The 25,951-nt window shown below is 41.1% G+C and overlaps 1 protein-coding gene across 1 annotated transcript in view; it reads right to left on the bottom strand.

Moving 5' to 3' along the window:
• LOC120036313 (dedicator of cytokinesis protein 3-like) overlaps window positions 1-25,951 on the bottom strand; it is a 296,634-nt gene that overhangs the window by 112,487 nt on the left and 158,196 nt on the right. Inside the window, exon 13 of the mRNA XM_038982785.1 lies at window positions 542-699. Coding sequence (XP_038838713.1) covers window positions 542-699 — 158 coding nt within the window. The remainder of the gene's footprint in view (window positions 1-541; window positions 700-25,951) is intronic.

The raw sequence follows: 25,951 nt of genomic DNA, 5'->3' as shown, positions 1-25,951 counted from the left end.
GTGTAACACAATGAGAACAGCTGGGAAGCAGATCCTGAGTTTCAATTATAAAGATGGACTGGAGAACTGTTCACACTAAAACTAACCAATAACGAGATGCAATAATGGAATGAGGATTTAGAAGCTGAGTGGAATATCGATTTTTGTGTGTGTGGGGGGGGTTAAAGTGCAGACAACATCAATCACTAGAGGAATGTGGACCACAACAGTGCACGTGACTGACGGACGAAAGGATGGACAAACAGATAGACAGGCCTAGAGAAGGGTTCAGAGTTTTTCCTGGTCAGGTCACATAGTCAGAAGAAAACTTCCTGATCCTATTGCTGTTTACCTAGAGAGAGCAGAGACAGGTGTACACCGCCCTGTACATTACACCTGCCCATTGACACTCTTCAGGCCTGACTTCCACAGAAATACTGATTCTGCGCTAGTGTGTTGTAGACGTTTGAAGCACCGCTGGAACCTTCATAGTATTTGTCCTAAGATTGTCCTAATAAAGTTGTATTTGATTTGAATTAAACTCCAGCAGCACAGCTCTCACCTGGCATGATGACATCGGGGAAACCCAGCTTGCGTGTCAAGGCCACGCCTCTATTGAAGATCATTGGGTTCTCTCTCCTTATCTGTTCCATCTCTCCTCGCAGCAGCTGGAGAGAGATGATCAGACCTAACGAGTAGAAGACAGAGAGATAATCAGACCTGAGTAGAAGAAGACAGAGAGATAATCAGACCTGAGGAGTAGAAAACAGAGATAATCAGACCTGAGTAGAATAAGACAGAGAGATAATCAGACCTGAGGAGAAGAAGACAGAGAGATGATCAGAACTGAGGAGAAGAAGACAGATATATAATCAGACCTGAGGAGAAGAAGACAGAGAGATGATCAGACCTGAGGAGAAGAAGACAGATATATAATCAGACCTGAGGAGAAGAAGACAGAGAGATGATCAGACCTGAGTAGAAGAAGACAGAGAGATGATCAGACCTGAGTAGAAGAAGACAGAGAGATGATCAGACCTGAGTAGTAGAAGACAGAGAGATAATCAGACCTGAGGAGAAGAAGACAGATATATAATCAGACCTGAGGAGAAGAAGACAGAGAGATGATCAGACCTGAGTAGAAGAAGACAGAGAGATGGTCAGACCTGAGTAGAAGAAGACAGAGAGATGATCAGACCTGAGTAGTAGAAGACAGAGAGATAATCAGACCTGAGAAGAAGACAGAGAGATGATCAGACCTGAGTAGTAGAAGACAGAGAGATAATCAGACCTGAGTAGAAGAAGACAGAGAGATAATCAGACCTGAGGACAAGAAGACAGAGAGATGATCAGACCTGAGGACAAGAAGACAGAGAGATGATCAGACCTGAGTAGTAGAAGACAGAGAGATAATCAGACCTGAGGACAAGAAGACAGAGAGATAATCAGACCTGAGGACAAGAAGACAGAGAGATAATCAGAACTGAGTAGTAGAAGACAGAAAGATGATCAGACCTGAGAAGAAGACAGAGAGATGATCAGACCTGAGTAGTAGAAGACAGAGAGATGATCAAACCCACTGGGCACAGACGTCAATTCAACATCTTTTCCACGTTGGTTCAACGTAATTTCATTGAGATGACGTGGAAACGACGTTGATTCAATCAGTGTGTGCCCAGTGGGGACCTAGCACGACGACGACGAAGATGAAGATGAAGAATCTCCTCAGGCCCTTTTTCTGTTAAGATCTGATCAGACCGGGATGGAGAGGGGACAACAGACAAGACAGTTTCCCTTAATTTCATATTAGAAAACATTGTCATGATTGCTGTTTTTCTGGCGGCGATAAAATGTTACTGTTCTAATGCAAATTTCCTGCAAACCTACACATTTTGCCATGTATGCCATGTTCTTATGCCATGTTCTTATGCCATGTTCTTATGCCATGTTCTTATGTCATGTTCTTATGCCATGTTCTTATGCCATGTTCTTATGCTATCTGAGTGATCAAACATTAAAACAAAACCAATGAGGGCCCAATGCCTTGACATTTTGAGAATTTTAGATTCTCCCTGGCTGTCTAGTTTATGTTGAGGTGATTGTTAGCTATCAAAAATGATCTCGTAAAAAAATGTATAGCTCCATTATCTTTTCTACAAACTTTATTTCTGGCTTTAGTCGTTTAAGTTTAAACTGAAAACATTTTAAGATCTCAAAATACAATTAAAGAAAACACAGAGACTCCTTGGGGGGCCTCAGTCCTCAGTGCTTCACTAGTATAGACCTTTTTAACAGCTTTTTGAGGAGCAGCGGAAGTGAACCCTGGAACCTCAAAGACCATCCGGTGTGTTTATAAACAGCTAAGCTAGCTAACTTGATCTAGTTGTCTTCTCAAAATCGAAATGCTTTGACCATAATATTCGTAGGTGGGATGGTCTTTATGACCGGGTACGAATCTATTTGACAAAATTAAAGTTTAGAGATTTCCCAAAGAAGCATCACAGCGGGTTGCATTGCCTGCATCGATAGTAACGCTAGGAAATTGTGGAAATTGTGTAGGAAATTGTGTAGCACACAGGAAGTTGTTTACCATCTATTCTAGGTAACGTCCACTAGCTAGCTTGCTACATACAGTATAAATAGGATAGACAGCCATCCAATATTAGTATTTTTAATGACATAAACGTTAGTTTGATTTGGTATAAAACAAAAATGTTAGCTACCTAACTACTAGCTAAGCTAGCTAGATAACATATTGCTAGTCCCAAAGAGAGAACTATGACAATACAAAATACCAAATGTTATATCACTTGAGAATAAGGAAGTAAGTCCTGGTCTAATTTCTATGTTTATGGCCGTGACCGGGATTCCCATAGGGCGGCGCACAATTGGCCCAGCGTCGTCCGGGTTAGAGGAGGGTTTGGCCGGGGGGGGCTTTAGTTGGCTCATCGCGTTCTAGCGACTCCTTGTGGCGGGTCGGGCACCTGCAGGATGACTTCATTCGTCAGTAGAACGGTGTTTCCTCCGACACATTGGTGAGACTGGCTTCCCGGGTTAAGCGAGCGGGTGATAAGAAGTGTGGCTTCTCGTTTCGGGAAGACGCATGACTCGACCTTCGCCTCTACCGAGTCCATTGGGGAGTTGCAGCAATGAGACAAGATCGTAAATAGGAAATTGGGGAGAAAAAAAGGGGCTAAAATAACTATGAATAGACCTAGAACATTCATGGCCAACCTCGCTCCTAGAGATCTAGCTAATGGATGAGCAGGCCTCTGTTCCAGCCCTGACACCTGACATTCTGTGTGATTATATGTATTAAACACTATTCATTTAAACTATTCAATCATCTCTTGTTTTGGAGTAAGACGGATGTCTAAACCCATTAATCATTTACAAAGACGTTCTTTGTATGATATGAAATAAAGTGTTGATTCATTTGAATTAAAATGTTAAGTGAGTAAACGGTAGGCAATGTAACATACCATAGTTGGTGTAATAGTGGGTATGCCAACATGTTAAATCAGTAAACGGTAGGTTAACATACCATAGTTGGTGTTATAGTGGGTATGCCAACATGTTAAATCAGTAAACGGTAGGTTAACATACCATAGTTGGTGTTATAGTGGGTATGCCAACATGTTAAATCAGTAAACGGTAGGTTAACATACCATAGTTGGTGTTATAGTGGGTATGCCAACATGTTAAATCAGTAAACGGTAGGCCGTACCATAGTTGGTGTTATAGTGGGTATGCCAACATGTTAAATCAGTAAACGGTAGGCAATGTAACATACCATAGTTGGTGTTATAGTGGGTATGCCAACATGTTAAATCAGTAAACGGTAGGCAATGTAATGTACCATAGTTGGTGTTATAGTGGGTATGCCAACATGTTAAATCAGTAAACGGTAGGTTAACATACCATAGTTGGTGTTATAGTGGGTATGCCAACATGTTAAATCAGTAAACGGTAGGCAATGTAACATACCATAGTTGGTGTTATAGTGGGTATGCCAACATGTTAAATCAGTAAACGGTAGGCAACATAACATACCATAGTTGGTGTTATAGTGGGTATGCCAACATGTTAAATCAGTAAACGGTAGGTTAACATACCATAGTTGGTGTTATAGTGGGTATGCCAACATGTTAAATCAGTAAACGGTAGGTTAACATACCATAGTTGGTGTTATAGTGGGTATGCCAACATGTTAAATCAGTAAACGGTAGGTTAACATACCATAGTTGGTGTTATAGTGGGTATGCCAACATGTTAAATCAGTAAACGGTAGGCCGTACCATAGTTGGTGTTATAGTGGGTATGCCAACATGTTAAATCAGTAAACGGTAGGTAATGTAACATACCATAGTTGGTGTTATAGTGGGTATGCCAACATGTTAAATCAGTAAACGGTAGGTAATGTAACATACCATAGTTGGTGTTATAGTGGGTATGCCAACATGTTAAATCAGTAAACGGTAGGCCGTACCATAGTTGGTGTTATAGTGGGTATGCCAACATGTTAAATCAGTAAACGGTAGGCAATGTAACATACCATAGTTGGTGTTATAGTGGGTATGCCAACATGTTAAATCAGTAAACGGTAGGTTAACATACCATAGTTGGTGTTATAGTGGGTATGCCAACATGTTAAATCAGTAAACGGTAGGCAACATAACATACCATAGTTGGTGTTATAGTGGGTATGCCAACATGTTAAATCAGTAAACGGTAGGTTAACATACCATAGTTGGTGTTATAGTGGGTATGCCAACATGTTAAATCAGTAAACAGTAGGTTAACATACCATAGTTGGTGTTATAGTGGGTATGCCAACATGTTAAATCAGTAAACGGTAGGTCAACATACCATAGTTGGTGTTATAGTGGGTATGCCAACATGTTAAATCAGTAAACGGTAGGCCGTACCATAGTTGGTGTTATAGTGGGTATGCCAACATGTTAAATCAGTAAACGGTAGGTTAACATACCATAGTTGGTGTTATAGTGGGTATGCCAACATGTTAAATCAGTAAACGGTAGGTTAACATACCATAGTTGGTGTTATAGTGGGTATGCCAACATGTTAAATCAGTAAACAGTAGGTTAACATACCATAGTTGGTGTTATAGTGGGTATGCCAACATGTTAAATCAGTAAACGGTAGGTCAACATACCATAGTTGGTGTTATAGTGGGTATGCCAACATGTTAAATCAGTAAACGGTAGGCCGTATACCATAGTTGGTGTTATAGTGGGTATGCCAACATGTTAAATCAGTAAACGGTAGGTTAACATACCATAGTTGGTGTATAGTGGGTATGCCAACATTTAAATCAGTAAACGGTAGGTTAACATACCATAGTTGTGTTATAGTGGGTATGCCAACATGTTAAATCAGTAAACGGTAGGTTAACATACCATAGTTGGTGTTATAGTGGGTATGCCAACATGTTAAATCATAAAACGGTAGGCCAATACATACATAGTTGGTGTTATAGTGGGTATGCCAACGATGTTAATCAGTAAACGGTCGGTATAACATACCATAGTGGTGTTAAAGTGGGGTATGCCACATGTTTAAATCAGTAAACGGTAGGTTAACATACCATAGTTGTGTTATAGTGGGTATGCCAACATGTTAAAATCAGTAACGGTAGGCACAGTACATACCATAGTTTGGTGTTATAGTGGTATGCCAACATGTTAAATCAGTAAACGGTAGGTTAACATACCATAGTTGGTGTTATAGTGGGTATGCCAACATGTTAATCAGTAAACGGTAGTACATAACATACCATAGTTGGTGTTATAGTGGGTATGCCAACATGTTAAATCAGTAAACGTTAGGTATGTAACATACCATAGTTGGTGTTTATAGTGGGTATGCCAACATGTTAATCAGTAACGGTGAGGCAATTAACATACCATAGTTTGGTGTTATAGTGGGTATGCCAACATGTTAAATCAGTAAACGGTAGGTAACACATAGTTGGTGTTATAGTGTATGCCACAGGTAAATCAGTAACGGATAGGTTAACATACCATAGTTGGTGTTATAGTGGGTAGGCCAACATGTTTAAATCAGTAAACGGTAGGCAGTACATACCATAGTTGGTGTTATAGTGGGTATGCCAACATGTTACACCCTCTAGTTGATCGAAAGACCTAGGTAGAGACTAGTGGGGCCCCCTCTAGTTGATTCAGAACCTAGTAGAACTATGACCCCTCTAGTTGATCCAGAACCTAGTAGAACTATGACCCCTCTAGTTGATTCAGAACCTAGTAGAACTATGACCCCTCTAGTTGATTCAGAACCCAGTAGAACTATGACCCCTCTAGTTGATTCAGAACCTAGTAGAACTATGACCCCTCTAGTGATTTAGAACCTAGTAGAACTATGACCCCTCTAGTTGATTCAGAACCTAGTAGAACCTAATGACCACTTCTAGTTGATTCAGAACCTAGTTAGAACTAATGACCCCTCTAGTGACTCAGAGAACCTAGTAGAACTATGACACCTTAGTTGATTCAGAACCTAGTAGAACATGACCCTCTAGTTGATCCAGAACCTAGTAGACGTATGACCCTCTAGTTGATAGAACCTAGTAGAACTATGACCCCTTACGTGATTCAGAACCCTAGTAGAAACTATGACCCCTCTAGTTGATTCAGAACCTAGTAAACTATGACCCCTCTAGTTGATTCAGAACACTAGTAGAACTATGACCCCTCTAGTTTGATTCAGAACCTAGTAGAACTATGACCCCTCTAGTTGATTCAAACCTATAGAACTATGACCCCTAGTTGAGTCCAGAACCTAGTAGAAACTATGACCCCTCTAGTTGATTCGAACCTAGTAGAACTATGACCCCTCTAGTTGATTCAGTAACCTAGTAGAACTAGACCCCTTAGTTGATTCAGAACCTAGTAAAACTATGACCCCTCTAGTTGATTCAGAACCTAGTAGAACTATGACCCCTCTAGTTGATTCAGAACCTAGTAGAAACTATGACCCCTCTAGTTGATCAGAACCAGTAGTTAGAACTATGACCCCTCTAGTTGATTCAGAACTTAGACTATGACCTTCTAGTTGATCAACCTAGTAGAACTATGACCCTCTAGTTGATTCAGAACCTGTAGAACTATGACCCCTCTAGTTGATTCAGAACCTAGTAGAACTATGACCCTCTAGTTGATTCAGAACCTAGTAGAAACTATGACCCCTCTAGTTGATTCAGAACCTAGTAGAACTATGACCCTAGTTGATTCAGAACCTATAGAAACTATGACCCTCTAGTTGATTCAGAACCTAGTAGAACTATGACCCCCTAGTTGATTCAGAACCTAGTAGAACTATGACCCCTCTAGTTGATTCAGAACCTAGTAGAACTATGACCCCTCTAGTTTGATCAGAACCTAGTAGAACTATGACCCCTCTAGTTGATTCAGAACCTAGTAGAACTATGACCCCTCTAGTTGATTCAGAACCTAGTAGAACTATGACCACCTAGTTGATTCAGAACCTAGTAGAACTATGACCCCTCTAGTTGATTCAGAACCTAGTAGAACTATGACCCCTCTAGTTGATTCAGAACCTAGTAGAACTATGACCCCTCTAGTTGATTCAGAACCTAGTAGAACTATGACCCCTCTAGTTGATTCAGAACCTAGTAGAACTATGACCCCTCTAGTTGATTAGAACCTAGTAAATATGCCCTCTAGTTGATTCAGAACCTAGTAGAACTATGACCCCTCTAGTTGATTCAGAACCTAGTAGAACTATGACCCCTCTAGTTGATTCAGAACCTAGTAGAACTATGACCCCTCTAGTTGATTCAGAACCTAGTAGAACTATGACCCCCTAGTTGATTCAGAACCTAGTAGACTATGACCCCTCTAGTTGATTCAGAACCTAGTAAACTATGACCCTTAGTTGATTCAGAACCTAGTAGAACTATGACCCCTCTAGTTGATTCAGAACCTAGTAGAACTAGTGACCCCTCTAGTTGATTCAGAACCTAGTAAACTATGACCCCTCTAGTTGATTCAGAACTAGTAGAACTATGACCCTCTAGTTGATTCAGAACCTAGTAGAACTATGACCACCTCTAGTTGATTCAGAACCTAGTAAAACTATGACCCCTCTAGTTGATTCATGAACCCAGTAGAACTATGACCCCTCTAGTTGATCGAAACCTAGTAGAAACTATGGACCCACTCTAGTTGATTCAAACCTAGTAGAACTATGACCCTCTAGTTGATTCAGAACCTAGTAGAACTATGACACCCTCTGAGTTGATTCAGAACCTATAGAAACTATGACCCCTCTGATTGATTCAGAACCTAGTAGAACTATGACCCCTAGTTGATTCAGAACCCAGTAGAACTATGACCCCTCTAGTGATTCGAACCTAGTAGAACTATGACCCTCTAGTTGATTCAGACCTAGTAGACTATGACCCTCTAGTTGATTCAGAACTAGTAGAACTATGACCCCTCTAGTTGATTCAGAACCTATGTAGAACTATGACCCCTCCTAGTTGATTCAGAACCTAGTAGAACTATGACCCTCTAGTTGATTCAGAACTAGTAGAACTATGACCCTAGTTGATTCAGAACCTAGTAGAAAACCTATGGACCATCTAGTTGATTCAGAACCTAGTAGAATTGACCCCTCTAGTTGATTCAGAACCTAGTAGACTATGACCCTCTAGTTGATTCAGAACCTAGTAGAACTATGACCCCTCTAGTTGATTCAGAACCTAGTAGAACTATGACCACCTAGTTGATTCAGAACCTAGTAGAACTATGACCCCTCTAGTTGATTCAGAACCTAGTAGAACTATGACCACCTAGTTGATTCAGAACCTAGTAGAACTATGACCCCTCTAGTTGATTCAGAACCTAGTAGAACTATGACCCCTCTAGTTTGATTCAGAACCTAGTAGAACTATGACCCCTCCTAGTGATTTGAAAAAAAACCTAGTAGAACTATGGCCCTCTAGTTGATTCAGAACCTAGTAGAAACTATGACCCCTCTAGTTGATTCAGAACTAGTAGACTATGACCCCTCTAGTTGATCAGAACCTAGTAGAACTATGACCCCTCTAGTTGATTCAGAACCTAGTAGAACTATGACCCTCTAGTTGATCAGAACCTAGTAGAACTATGACCCCTCTAGTTGATTCAGAACCTAGTAGAACTATGACCCCTCTAGTTGATTCAAAACCTAGTAGAACTATGACCCCTCTAGTTGATTCAGAACCTAGTAGAACTATGACCCTCTAGTTGATTCAGAACCTATAGAACTATGACCACCTAGTTGATTCAGAACCTAGTAGAACTATGACCCCTCTAGTTGATTCAGAACCTAGTAGAACTATGACCCCTTAGTTGATTCAGAACCTAGTAGAACTATGACCCCTCTAGTTGATTCAGAACCTAGTAGAAACTATGACCCTCTAGTTGATTCAGAACCAGTAAACTATGACCCCTCTAGTTGATTCAAACTAGTAGAACTATGACCCCTCTAGTTGATTCAGAACCTAGTAGAACTATGACCCCTCTAGTTGATTCAGAACCTAGTAGAAACTATGACCCTCTAGTGATTCAGAACTATAGAACTATGACCCCTAGTTGATTCAGAAATCCTAGTAGAACTATGACCCCTCTAGTTGATTCAGAACCTAGTAGAACTATGACCACCTTAGTTGATTCAGAACGTATAGAACTAGACCCCTCTAGTTGATTCAGAACCTAGTAGAAACTAATGACCCCTCTAGTGATCCAGAACACTAGTAGAACTAGTGACCCCTCTAGTTGATTCAGAACCTAAGTAGAACTATGACCCCTCTAGTTGATTCAGAACCTAGTAGAACTATGACCCCTCTAGTTGATTCGAGACTAGTAGAACATATGACCCCTCATAGTCTATCCCTCGAACCATAGTGACATGACCCTCTAGTTGATTCATACCTAGTAGAAACATGAACCCCTCTAGTTGATCAGAACCTAGTAGAACTATGACCCCTCTAGTTTGATTCAGAACCTAGTAGAACTATGACCCCTCTAGTTGAATTCAGAAACCTAGTAGAACTATGACACCCTAGTTGATCAGACCTAGTAGAACTATGACCCTCTAGTATCAGAACCTAGTAGAACTATGACCCTCTAGTTGATTCAGAACCTAGTAGAACTTGACCCCTCCTAGTTGATTCAGAACAGTAGAAACTATGACCCCTCTAGTTGATTCAGAACCTAGTATGAACTATGACCCCTCTAGATTGATCAGAACCTAGTAGAACTATGACCCTTCTAGTTGATTCAGAACCTAGTAGAACTATGACCCCTCTAGTTGATTCAGAACCTAGTAGAACTATGACCCCTCTAGTTGATTCAGAACCTATTAGAACTATGACCCCTCTAGTTGATCCAGAACCTAGTAGAACTATGACCCCTCTAGTTGATTCAGAACCTAGGTAGAACTATGACCCCTCTAGTTGATTCAGAACCTAGTAGACCTATGACCATCTAGGTTGATTCAGAAACACCTAGTAGAACTATGACCCCCTAGTTGATCTCAGAACCTAGTAGACACTATGACCCCTCTAGTTGATTCAGAACCTAGTAGAACTATGACCCTCTAGTTGATTCAGAACATAGTAGAAACTATGACCCTCAGTTGATTCAGAACCTAGTAGAACTAGACCTCTAGTTGATCAGACCTAGTAGAACTACGACCCCTCTAGTTGATATTCAGAACCTAGTAGAACTATGACCCCTCTAGTTGATTAGAGAACCTAGTAGAACTATGACCCTCAGTGATCAGAACCTAGTAGAACTATGACCCCTAGTTGATTCAGAACCTATAGTAGAACTATGAATCGAACCTAGTTGATTCAGAAACCTAGTAGAACTATGACCCCTCTAGTTGATTCAGAACTAGTAGAACTATGACCCCTCTAGTTGATTCAGAACCAAGTAGAACTATGACCCCTCTAGTTGATCAGAACCTAGTAAACTATGACCCCTCTAGTTGATTCAGAACTAGTAGAACTATGCCCCTCTAGTTGATTCAGAACCTAGTAGAACTAGGACCCACCTAGTGGATCCGAACCTAGTAGAACTATGACCCCTCTAGTGATTCAGAACCTAGTAGAACTATGACCCCTCTAGTTGATCAGAACGTTAGAACTCATGACCCTCTAGTTGATTCAGAACCTAGTAGAACTATGATCCCCTCTAGTTGATTCAGAAACCTAGTAGAACTATGACCCCTCTAGTTGATTCAGAACCTAGTAGAACTATGACCCCCTCTTAGTGATTCAGAACCTAGTAGAACTATGACCACTCTAGTTGATTCAGAAACCAAGTAGAACTATGACCCCTCTAGTTGATCAGAACCTAGTAGAAACTAGGACCCCTCTAGTTGATTCAGAACCTAGTAGAACTATGACCACTCTAGTTGATTCAGAACCTAGTAGAACTATGACCCCTCTAGTTGATCAGCCTAGTCGAACTAATCCCCTCTAGTGATTCAACTAGTAGAACTATGACCCTCTAGTTGATTCAGAACCTAGTAGAACTATGACCCCTCTAGTTGATTCAGAACCTATGAACTATGACCCCTCTAGTTGATTCAGAACCTAGTAGAACTATGACCCCCCTAGTTGATTCAGAACCTAGTAGAACTATGACCCCTCTAGTTGATTCAGAACCTAGTAGAACTATGACCCCTCTAGTTGATTCAGAACCTAGTAGAACTATGACCCCTCTAGTTGATTCAGAACCTAGTAGAACTATGACCCCTCTTAGTATTCAGAACCTAGTAGAACTATGACCCCTCTAGTTATTCAGAACCTAGTAGAACTATGACCCTCTGTTGATTCAGAACCTAGTAGAACTATGAACCTCTAGTTGATTCAGACCCTAGTAGAACTTGACCCCTCTGTTGATTCAGAAACCTAGAGAACGATGACCCCTCTAGTTGATTCAGAACCTAGTAGAGACTATGACCCCTCTAGTTGATTCAGAACCTAGTAGAACTATGACCCCTCTAGTTGGATTCAGAACCTAGTAGAATATGGACCCCTCTAGTTGATTCAGAACCTAGTAGAACTATGACCCCTCTAGTTGATCAGAACCTAGTAGAAACTATGACCCCTCTAGTGATTCAGAACCTAGTAGAACTATGACCCCTCTAGTTGATTCAGAACCTAGTATGAACTAGACCACTCTAGTTGATTCAGAACAAGTAGAACTATGACCCCTCTAGTTGATTCAGTAACCTAGTAGAACTATGACCCCTCTATTTGATTCAGAACCTAGTAGAACTATGACCCCTATAGTTTGATTCAGAACCTAGTAGAACTATGACCCTCTAGTTGATAGACCCTAGTAAAATAGACCCTAGTTGTTCAGAACCTAGTAGAACTATGACCCCTCTAGTTGATCCAGAACCTAGTAGAAACTATGACCCCTCTAGTTGATTCGCAACCTAGTAGAACTATGACCCCTCTAGTTGATTCAGAACCTAGAAGAACTATGATCCCGTACTCTGACTCAGAACCTAGTAGAACTATGACACCTAGTTGATTCAGAACCTAGTATAACTATGACCACACTCCTAGTTGATTCAGATACCTAGTAGAACTATGACCCCTCTAGTTGATTCAGAACCTAGTAGAACTATGACCCCTCTAGTTGATTCAGAACCTAGTAGAACTATGAGCACCTAGTTGATTCAGAACCTAGTAGAACTATGACCCCTCTAGTTGATTCAGAACCTAGTAGAACTATGACCCCTCTAGTTGATTCAGAACCTAAGAACTATGACCCTCTATGTTGATTCACAACCTAGTAGAACTATGACCCCTCTATGTCGAAACTGTAGAACTATGACCCTAGTTGATTCAGAACTCAGTAGAACTATGACCCCTCTAGTTGATAGAACTTAGTAGATCAGACTAGTAGACATGACCCCTCTAGTTGATTCGAACTAGTAGAACTATGACCCCTCTAGTTTGATTCAGAACCTAGTAGAACTATGACCCCTCATTAGATTAGAAACTAGTAGAACTATGCCACTAGTTGATTCAGAACTAGATTAGAACATGACCCTAGTGATTCAGAACTTAGTAGAACTATGACCCCTCTAGTTGATCCCAGAAAACCTAGTAGAACTATGACCCCTCTAGTTGATTCAGAACCTAGTAGAAACTATGACCCTCTAGTTGATCAGAACCTATAGACTATGACCCCTCTAGTGATCAAGAAACCTAGTGAACTATACCCCTCTAGTTGATTCAGAACTAGTAGCACTAGACCCTCTAGTTGATTCAGAACCTAGTAGAACTATGACCCCTCTAGTTGAATTCAAAAACCTAGTAGAACTATGACCCTCTAGTTGATTCAGAACCTAGTAGAACATGGACCCCTCTATACGTTGATCAGAACCAATCGACACTATGACCCCTAGTGATTCAGAACTCAGTAGAACTGATGACCACATCTAGATGATTCCAGAACCCAGTAGAACATATGACCCCGCTAGTTGATAAGAAACCTAGTAGAACTATGACCCTCTAGTTTGATTCAAACCTAGTAGACACCATATGACCCTCTAGTTCTGATTCGAACTCATAGAACTATGACCACTCTCGTTTGATTCAGAACCTATAGACGTGATGGGACCCCTCGTAGTTGATTCAGAACCTGAGAACTATGACCCTAGTATATTCAGAACATAGTAGAATATCGACCCCTCTAGTGATTTCAGAACCTAGTAGAAACTAGGACCCTCTAGTTGGATTCAGAACCTAGTAGAACTATGACACCTCCAGTTGATTCAGAACCTAGTAAAAACTCTGACCCTCTAGTTGATTTCAGAACCTAGTCGAACTATGACCCCTCTAGTTGATTCAGAACCTAGTAGAAACTATGACCCCTCTAAGTTGATCAGAACCTAGTAGAACTATGACCCTCTAGTTGATTCAGAACCTAGTAGAACTATGACCACACTCTAGTTGATTCAGAACCTAGTAGAACTATGACCCCTATAGTTGATTCAGAACCTAGTAAGTAACTATGACCCTATAGTTGATTCAGAACACTAAGTAGAACTATGAACCCCTCTAGTGATCAGCAACCTAGTAGAACTATGACCCATCTAGCTTGATTCAGAAACCAAGTAGAACTATGACACCCTCTAGTGATTTAGAACCTAGTAGAACTAGTGTTCCATCTAGTTGATATCAAGAACCTAGTAGAACTATGACCCCTCCTAGTTGATTCAGAACTGTACTGTAGAACTAGGCCCCTCTAGTTGATCCAGAACCTAGTAGAACTATGACCCCTCTAGTTGATTCAGAACCTAGTAGAACTATGACCCCTCTAGTTGATCCAGAACCTAGTAGACCTATGACCCCTCTAGTTGATTCAGAACCTAGTAGAACTATGACCCCTCTAGTTGATTCAGAACCTAGTAGAACTATGACCCCTCTAGTGATTCAGAACCTAGTAGAACTATGACCCCTCTAGTTGATTCAGAACCTAGTAGAAACTATGACCACCTAGTTGATTAGAACCTAGTAGAAACTATGACCCCTCTAGTTGATCCAGAACCTAGTAGAACTATGACCCCTCTAGTTGATTCAGAACCTAGTAGAACTATTGACCATCTAGCTGATTCAGCAACCCAGTAGTAGAACTATGACCCCTCTAGTTGATAGCACCTATAGAATATGACCCTCTTAGTTGATTCAGAACCTAGTAGAACTATGACCCCTCTAGTTGATCAGAAACCTATTAGAAACTTATGACCACCTAGTTGATTCAGAACCTAGTAGAATATGACCCCTCTATTGATTCAGAACCTAGTAGAACTATGACCCCTCTAGTTGATCAGAACTAGTAGAACTATGACCCCTCTAGTGATTCAGAACCTAGTAGAACTATGACCCCTCTAGTTGATTTCAGAACCAGTAGAACTATGACCCCTCTCAGTTGATGTAGAAACCTAGTGTAGAACTATGACCCCTCTAGTTGATTCAGAACCTAGATAGAACATATGACCCCTCTAGTTGATTCAGAACCTCAGTAGAACTATGACCCCTCTAGTTGATCAAACGTAGAACTAGACCCCTCTAGTTGATTCAGAACCTAGTGAAACTATGACCCCTCTAGTTGATCCAGAACCTAGTAGAACTAGACCCTCTAGTTGATATCAGAACCTAGTAGAAACTATGACACCCTCTAGTGATTCCAGAACCTAGTAGAAACTATGACCCCTCTAGTTGATTCAGAACCTAGTAGTAACTATGACCCTCTAGTTGATTCAGAACCTATAGTAGAACTATGACCCCCTAGTTGATTCAGAACCTATGTAGAACTATGACCCCTCTAGTTGATCCAGAACTAGTAGAACTGGACCTCTAGTTGATTCAGAACCTAGTAGAACTATGACCCCTCTAGTTGATTCAGAAACCAGTTAGAACTATGACCCCTCTAGTTGATTCAGAACATAGTTAGAACTATGACCCCTCTTAGTTGATTCAGAACCTCAGTAGAACTATGACCCCTCTAGTTGATTCAGAACCTAGTAGAACTATGAACCCTCATAGTTGATTCGAACCTAGTAAACTATGACCCCTCTTTGATTCAGAACTATTAGAAACTATGACCCCTAGTTGATCAGAACCTAGTAAAACTATGATCCCCTCTAGCCTTAGACTATACTATGACACCTAGTAGAACTATGACCCCTCTAGTTGATTCCAGAAACCTATTAGAACTAGAACTATGACCCCTCTAGCTGATCCAGAACCTAGTACTAAGATACTAAGACCCCTCTAGTATGATTCAGGAACCTAGTAGAAACTATGACCCCTCTAGTTGATTCAGAACCAGTAGAACTATGACCCCTCTAGTTGATTCAGAACCTGTAGAACTATGACTCCTCTAGTTGATCAGAACCTAGTAGAACTATGACCCTCTAGTTGATTCAGAACCTAGTTGAACTAAGACCCCTCTAGTTGAAATTACACCTAGTAGAACTATGACCCCTCTATGTGATTCAGAACCTGTAGAACTATGACCCCTCTGTTGATCAGAACCTAGTAGAACTATGACCCCTAGTTGATAGAACCTGCTAGAATAACCCCTTATGTCAGAACCTATAGAACTTGACCCCCTAGTTGCATCAGAACAACCTAGAGAAATATAGAACACTCTAGTGATTCAGAAACCTAGTAGAACTATGACCCTCTAGTTGATTCAACCAGTAGACACGAGACCCTCTAGTTGATTAGAACTAGAAGAACTAGCCCCTCTAGTGATTCAGAACCTAGTAGAAACTATGACACCTAAGTGATTCAGACAACTACTAGCTAGAACTATGAACCACCTTAGATGATCCAGAACCTAGATAGAAACTTGACCCCTCTGTGATCCAGATCCTAGTAGAACTATGACCCCCTGGTTTCAGAACCTAGTAGAACCTATGACCATCTAGTTGATTCAGAACCTAGTAGAACTATGGACCCCGATAGGTTGATTCGAACACTAGTGAACTATGACCCCTCTAGTTGATACAGAAACCTAGTAGAAACTATGAAACCTAGCTAGTTGATTCAGAACCTAGTAGAACTCGTTGACACTATAGCTTGATCTGAGAACCTAGTAGAACTATGACCCCCCTCTAGTTGATCCAGAACCCCATAGTAAGACTATGACCCCTCTAGTTGATTCAGAACCTAGTAGAACTATGACCCACTCTAGTTGATTGCTAGAACCTAGTAGAACTATGACCCCTCTAGTTGATTCAGAACCTAGTAGAACTATGACCCCTCTAGTTGATTCAGAACCTAGTAAACTATGACCCCTCCTAGTTGACTAGAACCTAGTAGAACTATGACCACCTATTGACTCAGAACCTCAGTAGAACTATGACCCCTCTAGATGATCAGAACCTAGTAGAAACTATGACCCCTCTAGTTGATTCAGACCTAGTAGAACTATGACCCTAGTTGATTCAGAACTAGTAGAACTAGGCCCCCTCTAGTTGATTCAGAACTAGTAGAACTATGACCCTTAGTTATATCCTGAAAAACCCTAGTTGAGAACTAGAACCCTCTAGTTGATCATACCTAGTAGAACTATGTCCCCCTCTAGTTGATTCAAACTGGTAGAACTATGACCCTGTAGTTGATTCAGAACAGTAAGAACTATGACCCCTCTAGTTGATTCAGAACCTAGTAGAACTATGACCCCTCTAGTTGATTCAGAACCTAGTAGAACTATGACCACCTAGTTGATTCAGAACCTAGTAGAACTATGACCCCTCTAGTTGATTCAGAACCTAGTAGAACTATCGACCCCTAGTTGATCAGAATCCTAGAAACTATGAACCCTCTAGTTGATTCAGACCTAGTAGAACTATGACCCCTCTAGTATTCAGAACCTAGTAGAACTATGACCCCTCTAGTTGATTCAGACAGACCTATAAACTATGAACCCTAGTGATCAGAACCTAGTAGAACTATGACCCCTCTAGTTGATTCAGAACCTAGTAGACACTCATGACCCCATCTAGTTGATCAGAACCTAGTAGAACTAGACCCCTCTAGTTGATTCAGAAACCTAGTAGAACTATGACCCCTCTAGTTGATTCAGAACCAGTTAGCAACTATGACCCCTCTAGTTGATTCAGAACCTAGTAGAACTATGACCCCTCTAGTGATTCAAACCTAGTAGAACTATGACCCCTCTAGTTGATTTCAGAACCTAGTAGAACTATGACCCCTCTAGTTGATTCAGAACCTAGTAGAACTATGACCCCTCTAGTTGATTCAGAACCTAGTAGAACTATGACCCCTCTAGTTGATTCAGAACCTAGTAAAACTATGACCCCTCTAGTTGATTCAGAACCTAGTAGAACTATGACCCCTCTAGTTGATTCAGAACCTAGTAGAACTATGACCCCTCTAGTTGATTCAGAACCTAGTAGAAACTATGCCCCCTCTAGTTGATTCAGAACCTAGAGAACTATGACCTCTAGTTGATCAGAAACCTAGTAGAAACTATGAACCCTCCTAGTTGATCTCAGAACCTAGTAGAACTATGACCCTTAGTTGATTCAGAACCTAGTAGAACTATGACCCCTCTAGTTGATTCAGAAACCTAGTAGAACTAGACCCCTCTAGTTGATTCAGAACCTAGAGAGAAACTATGACCCCTCTAGTTGATATCAGAAACTAGTAGAACTATGACCCCTCTAGTTGATTCAAGACCCAGTAGAACTATGACCCTCTAGGATTCGAACCTAGTAGAACTCATGACCCATCTAGTGATTCCAGAACCTAGTGAACTATGACCCCTCTAGTTGATTCAGAACCTAGTAGAACTATGACCCTCTAGTTGATTCAGAACCTAGTAGAACTATGACCCCTCTAGTTGATTCAGAACTAGGAGAACTATGACCACTCTAGTATATCAGAACCTAGTAGAACTATGACCCTCTAGGTGATTCAGAACCTAGTAAAACTATGACCCCTTAGTTGATTCAAACCTAGTAAACTATGACCCCTCTAGTTGATTCAGAACCTAGTAGAAACTATGACCCTCTAGTTGTCAGAACCTAGTAGAACTATGCACCCCTCTAGTGATTCAGAACCTAGTAGAACTATGACCACTCTAGTTGATTCAGAACTAGTAGAAACTATGAACACCGTAGATGATGTTCAGAACCTATAGACTATGACCCCTCTAGTTGATTCAGAACCTAGTAGAAACTTGACCCTCTAGTTGATTCAGAACACCTAGTAGAAAATGACCCCTCTAGTTGATTCAGAACCTAGTAGAAACTATGGACACCTCTAGTGTTAGAACTTGACTATGAAACTAGATCAGAACAGTAGAACTATGACCCCTCTAGTGATTCAAAACCTAGTAGAACTAGACCCATCTAGTTGATTCACAGAACCTAGTGAACTATGACCCCTCTAGTTGATTCAGAAACCTAGTAGAACTATGACCCCTCTAGTGAGTTCAGAAACCTAGTAGACTATGCACCTCCTCTAGTTGATTCAAAACTAGTAGAACTATGAACCTCTAGTTGATTCAGCGAACCTAGTAGAACCTCTGAACCCCTAGTTGTTGATTCAGAACACTAGTTAGAACTAGAACCCCTCTAGTTGATTCAGAACCTATAGATAACCCTCGTGATCAGAACCTAGAGGACTACCCTCTTTAGGGTTGGATCAGAAACCAGAGAACTAGACCACCTTAGTTGATTCAGAACCTAGTAAACTATGACCCTTAGTTGAATTCGAACCTAGTAGAAAATATGAACCCTCTAGTTGATTCAGAACCCAGGAGAACATGGACCCCACTCTAAGTTGAATTCAGAACCTAGTAGAACTATGACCCTCTAGTTGATTCGAACAAGAACAGACCCCTAGATCAGAACGTAGGACTAGACCCTCTAGTTGATTCAGAACCTAGAGAACTATGACCCTCTAGTTGATCGACATAGATGACCTATTGTTAGAATCCGTAAACTGACCCACTCTAGTTGATCAGAACTAGTAGTAGAACTATGACCACTTAGTGTATTCAGAACTCAGTAGGAACTATGAACCACCTCTCCCCAGTTGATCAGAAACCTAGTAGAACTATGACCCCTCTAGTTGATTCAGACCTAGTAGAACTTGCCCCTCTAGTTGATCAGAACCTAGTAGAACTATGACCCATCTAGTTGAGCAGAACTAGTAAGAAACTCTATGACCCCTCTAGTTGATTCCAGAATCTAGTAGAAACTATGACCCCCTCTGTTGATTCAGAAACCTGAGTAGAACTATGACCCCTCTAGTTGATCAAGAACCTAGTAGAGACTTGACCCTCTAGTTGATTCAAGAACTAGTAGAACTATGACCACCTCTAGTGATTCAAAGAACCTAGAGAAACTCATGGACCCCTCTAGTTGATTCAGAAACCTTAGTAGAAACTATGACCTCTAGTTGATTCAGAACTAGTAGAACTATGACCACCTAGTTGATCAGAACCTAGTAGAACTATGACTTAGTTCAGCCTAAAACTATACCTCAGTTGATCAGAAACTAGTAGAACTATGAAACCTTAGTGATTACATAGATAACCCTAGTATTAGAACTAGAATGACCCCTCTAGTGATTCAGAACCCAGTAGAACTATGACCCCTCTAGTGATTCAGAAGCCTGTAGAACTATGACCCCTCTAGTTGATGTCAGAAAACCTAGTAGAAACTATGACCCCTTAGTTGATTCAGAACCTAGTAGAACTATCGACCCCTCTCGTTGATCTCAGAACCTAGTCGACTATGGACCCCTCTAGTTGATCAGAACCTATTAGAACTATGACCACCTTAGTTGATTCAGAACCCTAGTATGAAACTATGACCCCTCTAGTTAGCTAGAACCTAGTAGAACTGACCCTCTAGTGATTTCAGAACCTGTAGAAACTATGCCCCTCTAGTTGATCAGAACCCTAGTAGAAACTATGGACCCCTCTAGTTGATTCAGAAACCTGAGTAGAACTATGGACCCCTCTAGTAGATCTCAGAAACTAGCAGAACTATGACCCCTCTAGTTGATTCAGAAACTCTAGTAAACTATGACACTCTAGTTGATCAGAACCCTAGTAGACACTATGACCACCTAGTTGATTCAGAACCTAGTAGAACTATGACCCTCTAGTTGATTCTAGAACCTAGTAGAAACTATCGACCGATCTAGTGATTCAGAACCTAGTAGAACTATGACCCCTCTAGTTGATTCAGAACCTAGTAGAAAAATATGACACCTAGTTGATTCAGAACCATAGTAGAACTATGACCACTCTAGTTGATCCAAAACTAGTAGAACTGATGACCCTCTAGTTGATCAGAACCTAGTAGAACTATGACCCCTCTAGTTGTATTCAGAACCTAGTAGCACATAGGACCCTCGTCAGACACGGGACTATAAAACTCTAGATGAGTTCAGAACCTCACAGTAGGAATATGGCCCCCTCTAGTTGATTCAGAACCCTATGCTATGAACTAATGACCCCCTCTAGTTGATTCACTGTAGAATTGACCCCCTATGAATTCAGAACCAAGAATATGAACCCTCTAGTTGATACAGAACACTAAAGTACACTATGATCCACCTAGTTGGATTCAGAAACCTATAGAACTTATGACCCTCTAGTTGATCAGAACCTAGTGACCTATGACCCCCATAGTTGATACAGATCAGACTAGTACCTGAGTTTATCGTAACGCACATATAGACTATGCACTTAGTGATAGAAACACTAGTAAGAACTATGACCCACTAGCTAGTTGATTCAGTAACTCATAGTAGACGTTATGACCCACTCTAGTGATTCAGAACCTAGTAGAACTATGACCCCGCTAGTGATCCAGAAACTAGTACGAACTATGACACCTGAGTTGATTCAGAACTAGTAGAACTCATGACCACACTTAGTCTGATTCAGAACACTAAGTAGAACCTATGACCCCTAGTTGCATTTAGAAGACCTAGTAGAACTATGACCCCTCTAGTTGATCAGAACCTAAGCTGAATATGAACCCGCTAGTGATTACGAGAAACCTAGTAGAACTATGACCACCTATTATCAACTAGTAGATGGACTCTATGATCCAGAACCTAGTAATGACCTATTGTCAACCTTACATGACCCCTCTAGTTGACAGAACTAAGTAGAACTAGACCCCTCTAGTTGATCAGAACATAGTAGAACCTAGGACCACTCTAGTTGATTAGAACCTAGTAGAACATGGCCCTCTAGTGATCCAGAACCTACAGTAGATACTATGACTCCCTCTCATTGACTTCAAGAAACCGTGAACTATGAGCCTCTTTAGTTGATCAGAAAACCTAGTAGAACTATGGGACCACTCTAGTTGATTCCGAACCTCAGTAAACTAGACCACCTCTAGTTGATCCGATATAGACTAACCCTCGGATTTCGAACCTCACGTAGGAACTATGACCCCTCATGTAGTTGATTCAGAAAGCCACCTAGTTACGAACTATGAGACCCCTCTAGTTGATTCGAACCTATAGACTACATAGACCTGTATCGAACCATGCATCCTAGTGATTCAGAAACTAGAGAACTATGACCCCTCTAGTTAGATCAGAAGAACCTAGTAGAACTATGACCCCTCTAGTTGATCAGAACACTAGTAGAACTATGACCCCTTAGTGAATTCGAACCAGTAGTAGAACTATGCCCACTCATAGTTGATTCAGAACCTAGTAGCAACTATGACCCTCTAGTTGATTCAGAAACCTAGTCAGAACTCATGACCCCCTCTAGTGATTCAGAACCTAGTGTAACTATGAAACCCTTAGTCTGAGTCGACCAGTAGACTAGACCTCTATGTAGAACCTAGAGTTGACCCCTCTAGTGATAGAATATGCACAGTAACCCCATAGTGTTAGAACCAGAACTATGACCACTCTAGTTGATTCAGAACGCATAGTAAAACTTGAGACCCCTCTTAGTTGATTAGAACCTAGTAGAACTATGGACCCTCTAGTTGATTCAGAAAACCTAGTAGAAACTATGACCCTCTTAGTGGATCAGAAACCGTTTTTTTATTTTAGAACGATGACCCCTCTAGTTGATTCCAGAAACCTAGTAGACACTCAGACCCTCTAGTTGATCAGAACCCTAGCTAGAAAACTATGACCCTATAGTTGCTCCAGAAACCTAGTAGACCTATGACCCCTCTATGGATTCAAGAAAACATAGTAGAAACTATGACCCCTCTGTTGATCAGAATCCTAGTAGAACTATGACCCATCTAGGGATCAGGAACCCTAGAGAAACTAATGACCCCTCTAGTTGATTCAGAAACCTAGTAGAACTATGACACCCAGTTGATCAGAACCTATGTTAGAAACTATAGACCCCTAGTTGATCAGAAACCTAGTAGAACTATGGACCCCTCGTGATACAGTCATGACCGTACTGATCAGAACACCTAGTAGAACTATGACCCCTCTACGTGATTCAGAACCTAGTAGAAACTATGACACCCCTAGTGATCATGAACCTAGTAGAAAAAAAAAAACTAATGACCCACTCTAGTTGATTCAGAACTAAGTAGACTATGACCCCTCTAGTTGATTTTCCAGGAACCTATAGAACATGCACCTCTAGTTGATTCAGAACTAGTAGAACTTATAGACCACTTAGTTGATTCAGAAACCAGTGAACTATGAGCGCCCTCTAGTATTCAGAACCTAGTAGAACTATGACCCCTCAAGTTGATTCAGAACACTAGCAGAACTTATGAGCCCTCTAGTTGATTCAGAAACCTAGTAATACTTGACCCCTCGTACGTTGATTCAGAACCTAGTAGAACTATGACCCCATCATAGTTGATCCAGAAACCTAGTATGAAACTATGACCCTCTAGTTGATTCAGAAACACTAGTAGAACTATGAACCTCTAGTTGATTGCAGAACCTAGTAGACCTATGACCCACCTAGTTGATTCCAGACCATAGTAGAACTATGACCCCATAGTTGATTAATGAACTCTAGTAAGAACTATGACCCTCTAGTTGAGTCAGAACTAGTAGAAAACTATGACCCTCTAGTGATTAGAATCCTAGTTAGAACTATGACCCACCTAGTTGATTCAGAACCTAGTAGAAACTATGACCCTCTCTAGTTGATCCAGACCTAGTAGAACTATGACCCCCTCTAGTGATTCAGACTAGTAGAACTATGACCCCTCTAGGGTTCGAACCAGTGGCAAACATTTTTTATAGAAACTATGACCCCCCTCTAGTGTTAGACATGACACACTCGAGGACATAGCAGTAGAACTATGACCCCTAGTTGAATTAGAACCTAGTAGAATCTCATGACTACACTCTAGATTGATTCAGAACCTAGTAGAACTGATACCCTTAGTTGATTCAACTAGCTATAAACCTGATAGACTATGAACTATGACCCTACTCTTTGATCAGACCTAGTAGAACTATGACCCCTCTAGTTGATCAGCAACTAAGTAGAACTATGACCCCTCTAGTTGATCAGAAATCCATAGTAGAACATGACCCCTCTAGTTGATTCAGAACCTAGTAGAAACTATGACTCCTCTTAGTGATATCACGACTACAGACTAGACCCTAGTGTCAACTAGTGAAACTGCCCTCTAGTTGATCCAGCAACAGCTAGACTATGCCAACTAGTGAGCGTCCTCTAGACTTGACCAGTTCCTACCATGAAGCACTAGTAGAAACATGACCCTCTAGTTGATCAGAACCTTAGTAGACCTATGAACCCCTCTAGTTCAGAGTTCACTAGACCCGCCTAGTTAGAACCTAGTAGACTTGCCCTCTAGTGATTCAGAACCCTAGTAAGAACTATGACCCTCTAGTTGTTCAGAACCCTAGTAGAGACTATGACCCCTCCTAGTTGATTCAGAACCTCAGTAGAACTATGACCACCTAGTTGATTCAGAACCTATTAGAATCTATGAACCACCTGTTGATTCCAGAACCTAGTAGAACACTATGACCCTCTAGTGAGTTCAGAACCTTCAGTGAAACTATGACCCCTACCTAGTGCATTCAGAAGCCAGTCAGAGCCCTATGACCCCCTCTTAGTTGATTCACGCCAAGTAGAACTGACGACCCCTCTAGTGATCTATAACCTAGTAGCTATCGTACCGACCCTAGTGATTCAGAACCTATCGTAGCACTATGACCCCTCTAGTGTGATCTCAGACACCTAGAGAACTATGACCCCTCCTCGTTGATCGACCTAAGACATACTCTAGTTTCAGAACCTAGTGACCAACCCAGTTGATTAGGAACCCTAGACTGACCTACAGTGAGACCATGCTAGACCCCTAGTTGATCAGAACTAGTAGAACTGACACCTCTAGTGATTCAGAAACCCTAGTAGAATGATGACCACTAGTTGATTAAGAAACCTAGTAGAACTATGACCCCTTAGTTGATCAGAACCTAGTAGAACTATGACCCTCCTAGTGATGTATGTAACCTCACAGCTAGAACTATGACCCTCTAGTTGCTAGAATAGTAGCATAGAACCTAGTTGATTCAAAACTAGTAGACACATGACCTCTAGTTGATCAGAACCTAGACACTTATGACCCCTCTAGTTGATTCAGAACACACAGTAGAAACTATGACCCTCTAGTTGATCAGAACTATGTAGAACTATGACCACAGTTGATCAGAACTATAGTAGAACTATGACCTTTGTGATTTCAGGTCGGCTAGGGCAGAACCTAGTAGAACTATGACCCACCTAGTTGATTAGACTAGAACCTATGTAGAAACCTATGACCCCTCTTAGTTGATTACAGAACCTAGTAGAAATATGACCCCTCTAGTTGATTCAGAACCTAGTTTAGAACTATGACCCTCTAGTTGATCTAGAACCTAGTAGAAATATGACCCCTCTAGTTGTATCAGAGAACCTAGAGAACTATGACCCCTCTAGTTGATTCAGAACCTAGTAGAAACTATGACCCCTCTAGTTGATCAGAACCTAGTAGAAACTATGACCCCTCTAGTTGATCAGAACCTAGTAGAACTAGACCCCTCTAGTTGATTGCCAGAACCCTCTAGGTCAGAATAGAACTATGACCCCTCTAGCTTGATTTCAGAACCTAGTAGAACTATGACCCCTCTAGTTGATTCAAAACCCTAGTCAGAACTATGACCCCTCTAGTTGATTCAGAACCTAGTAGAACTATGACCCCTCTAGTTGATTCAGAAACTAGTAGAACTATGACCCCTCTAGTTGATCAGAACCAGTAGAACTATTGACCCTCTAGTTGATTCAGAACCTAGTAGAAACTATGACCCCTCTAGTTGATTCAGAACCTAGTAGACTTTATGGACCCCCTAGTTGATTCAGAACTAGTA

The sequence above is a fragment of the Salvelinus namaycush genome, unplaced genomic scaffold, assembly GCF_016432855.1.
Source record: "Salvelinus namaycush isolate Seneca unplaced genomic scaffold, SaNama_1.0 Scaffold13, whole genome shotgun sequence".
Lineage (NCBI taxonomy): Eukaryota > Metazoa > Chordata > Actinopteri > Salmoniformes > Salmonidae > Salvelinus > Salvelinus namaycush.
The sequence above is the reverse complement of the archived record's forward strand: the minus strand, read 5'-3'. Positions and strand labels throughout refer to the sequence as shown.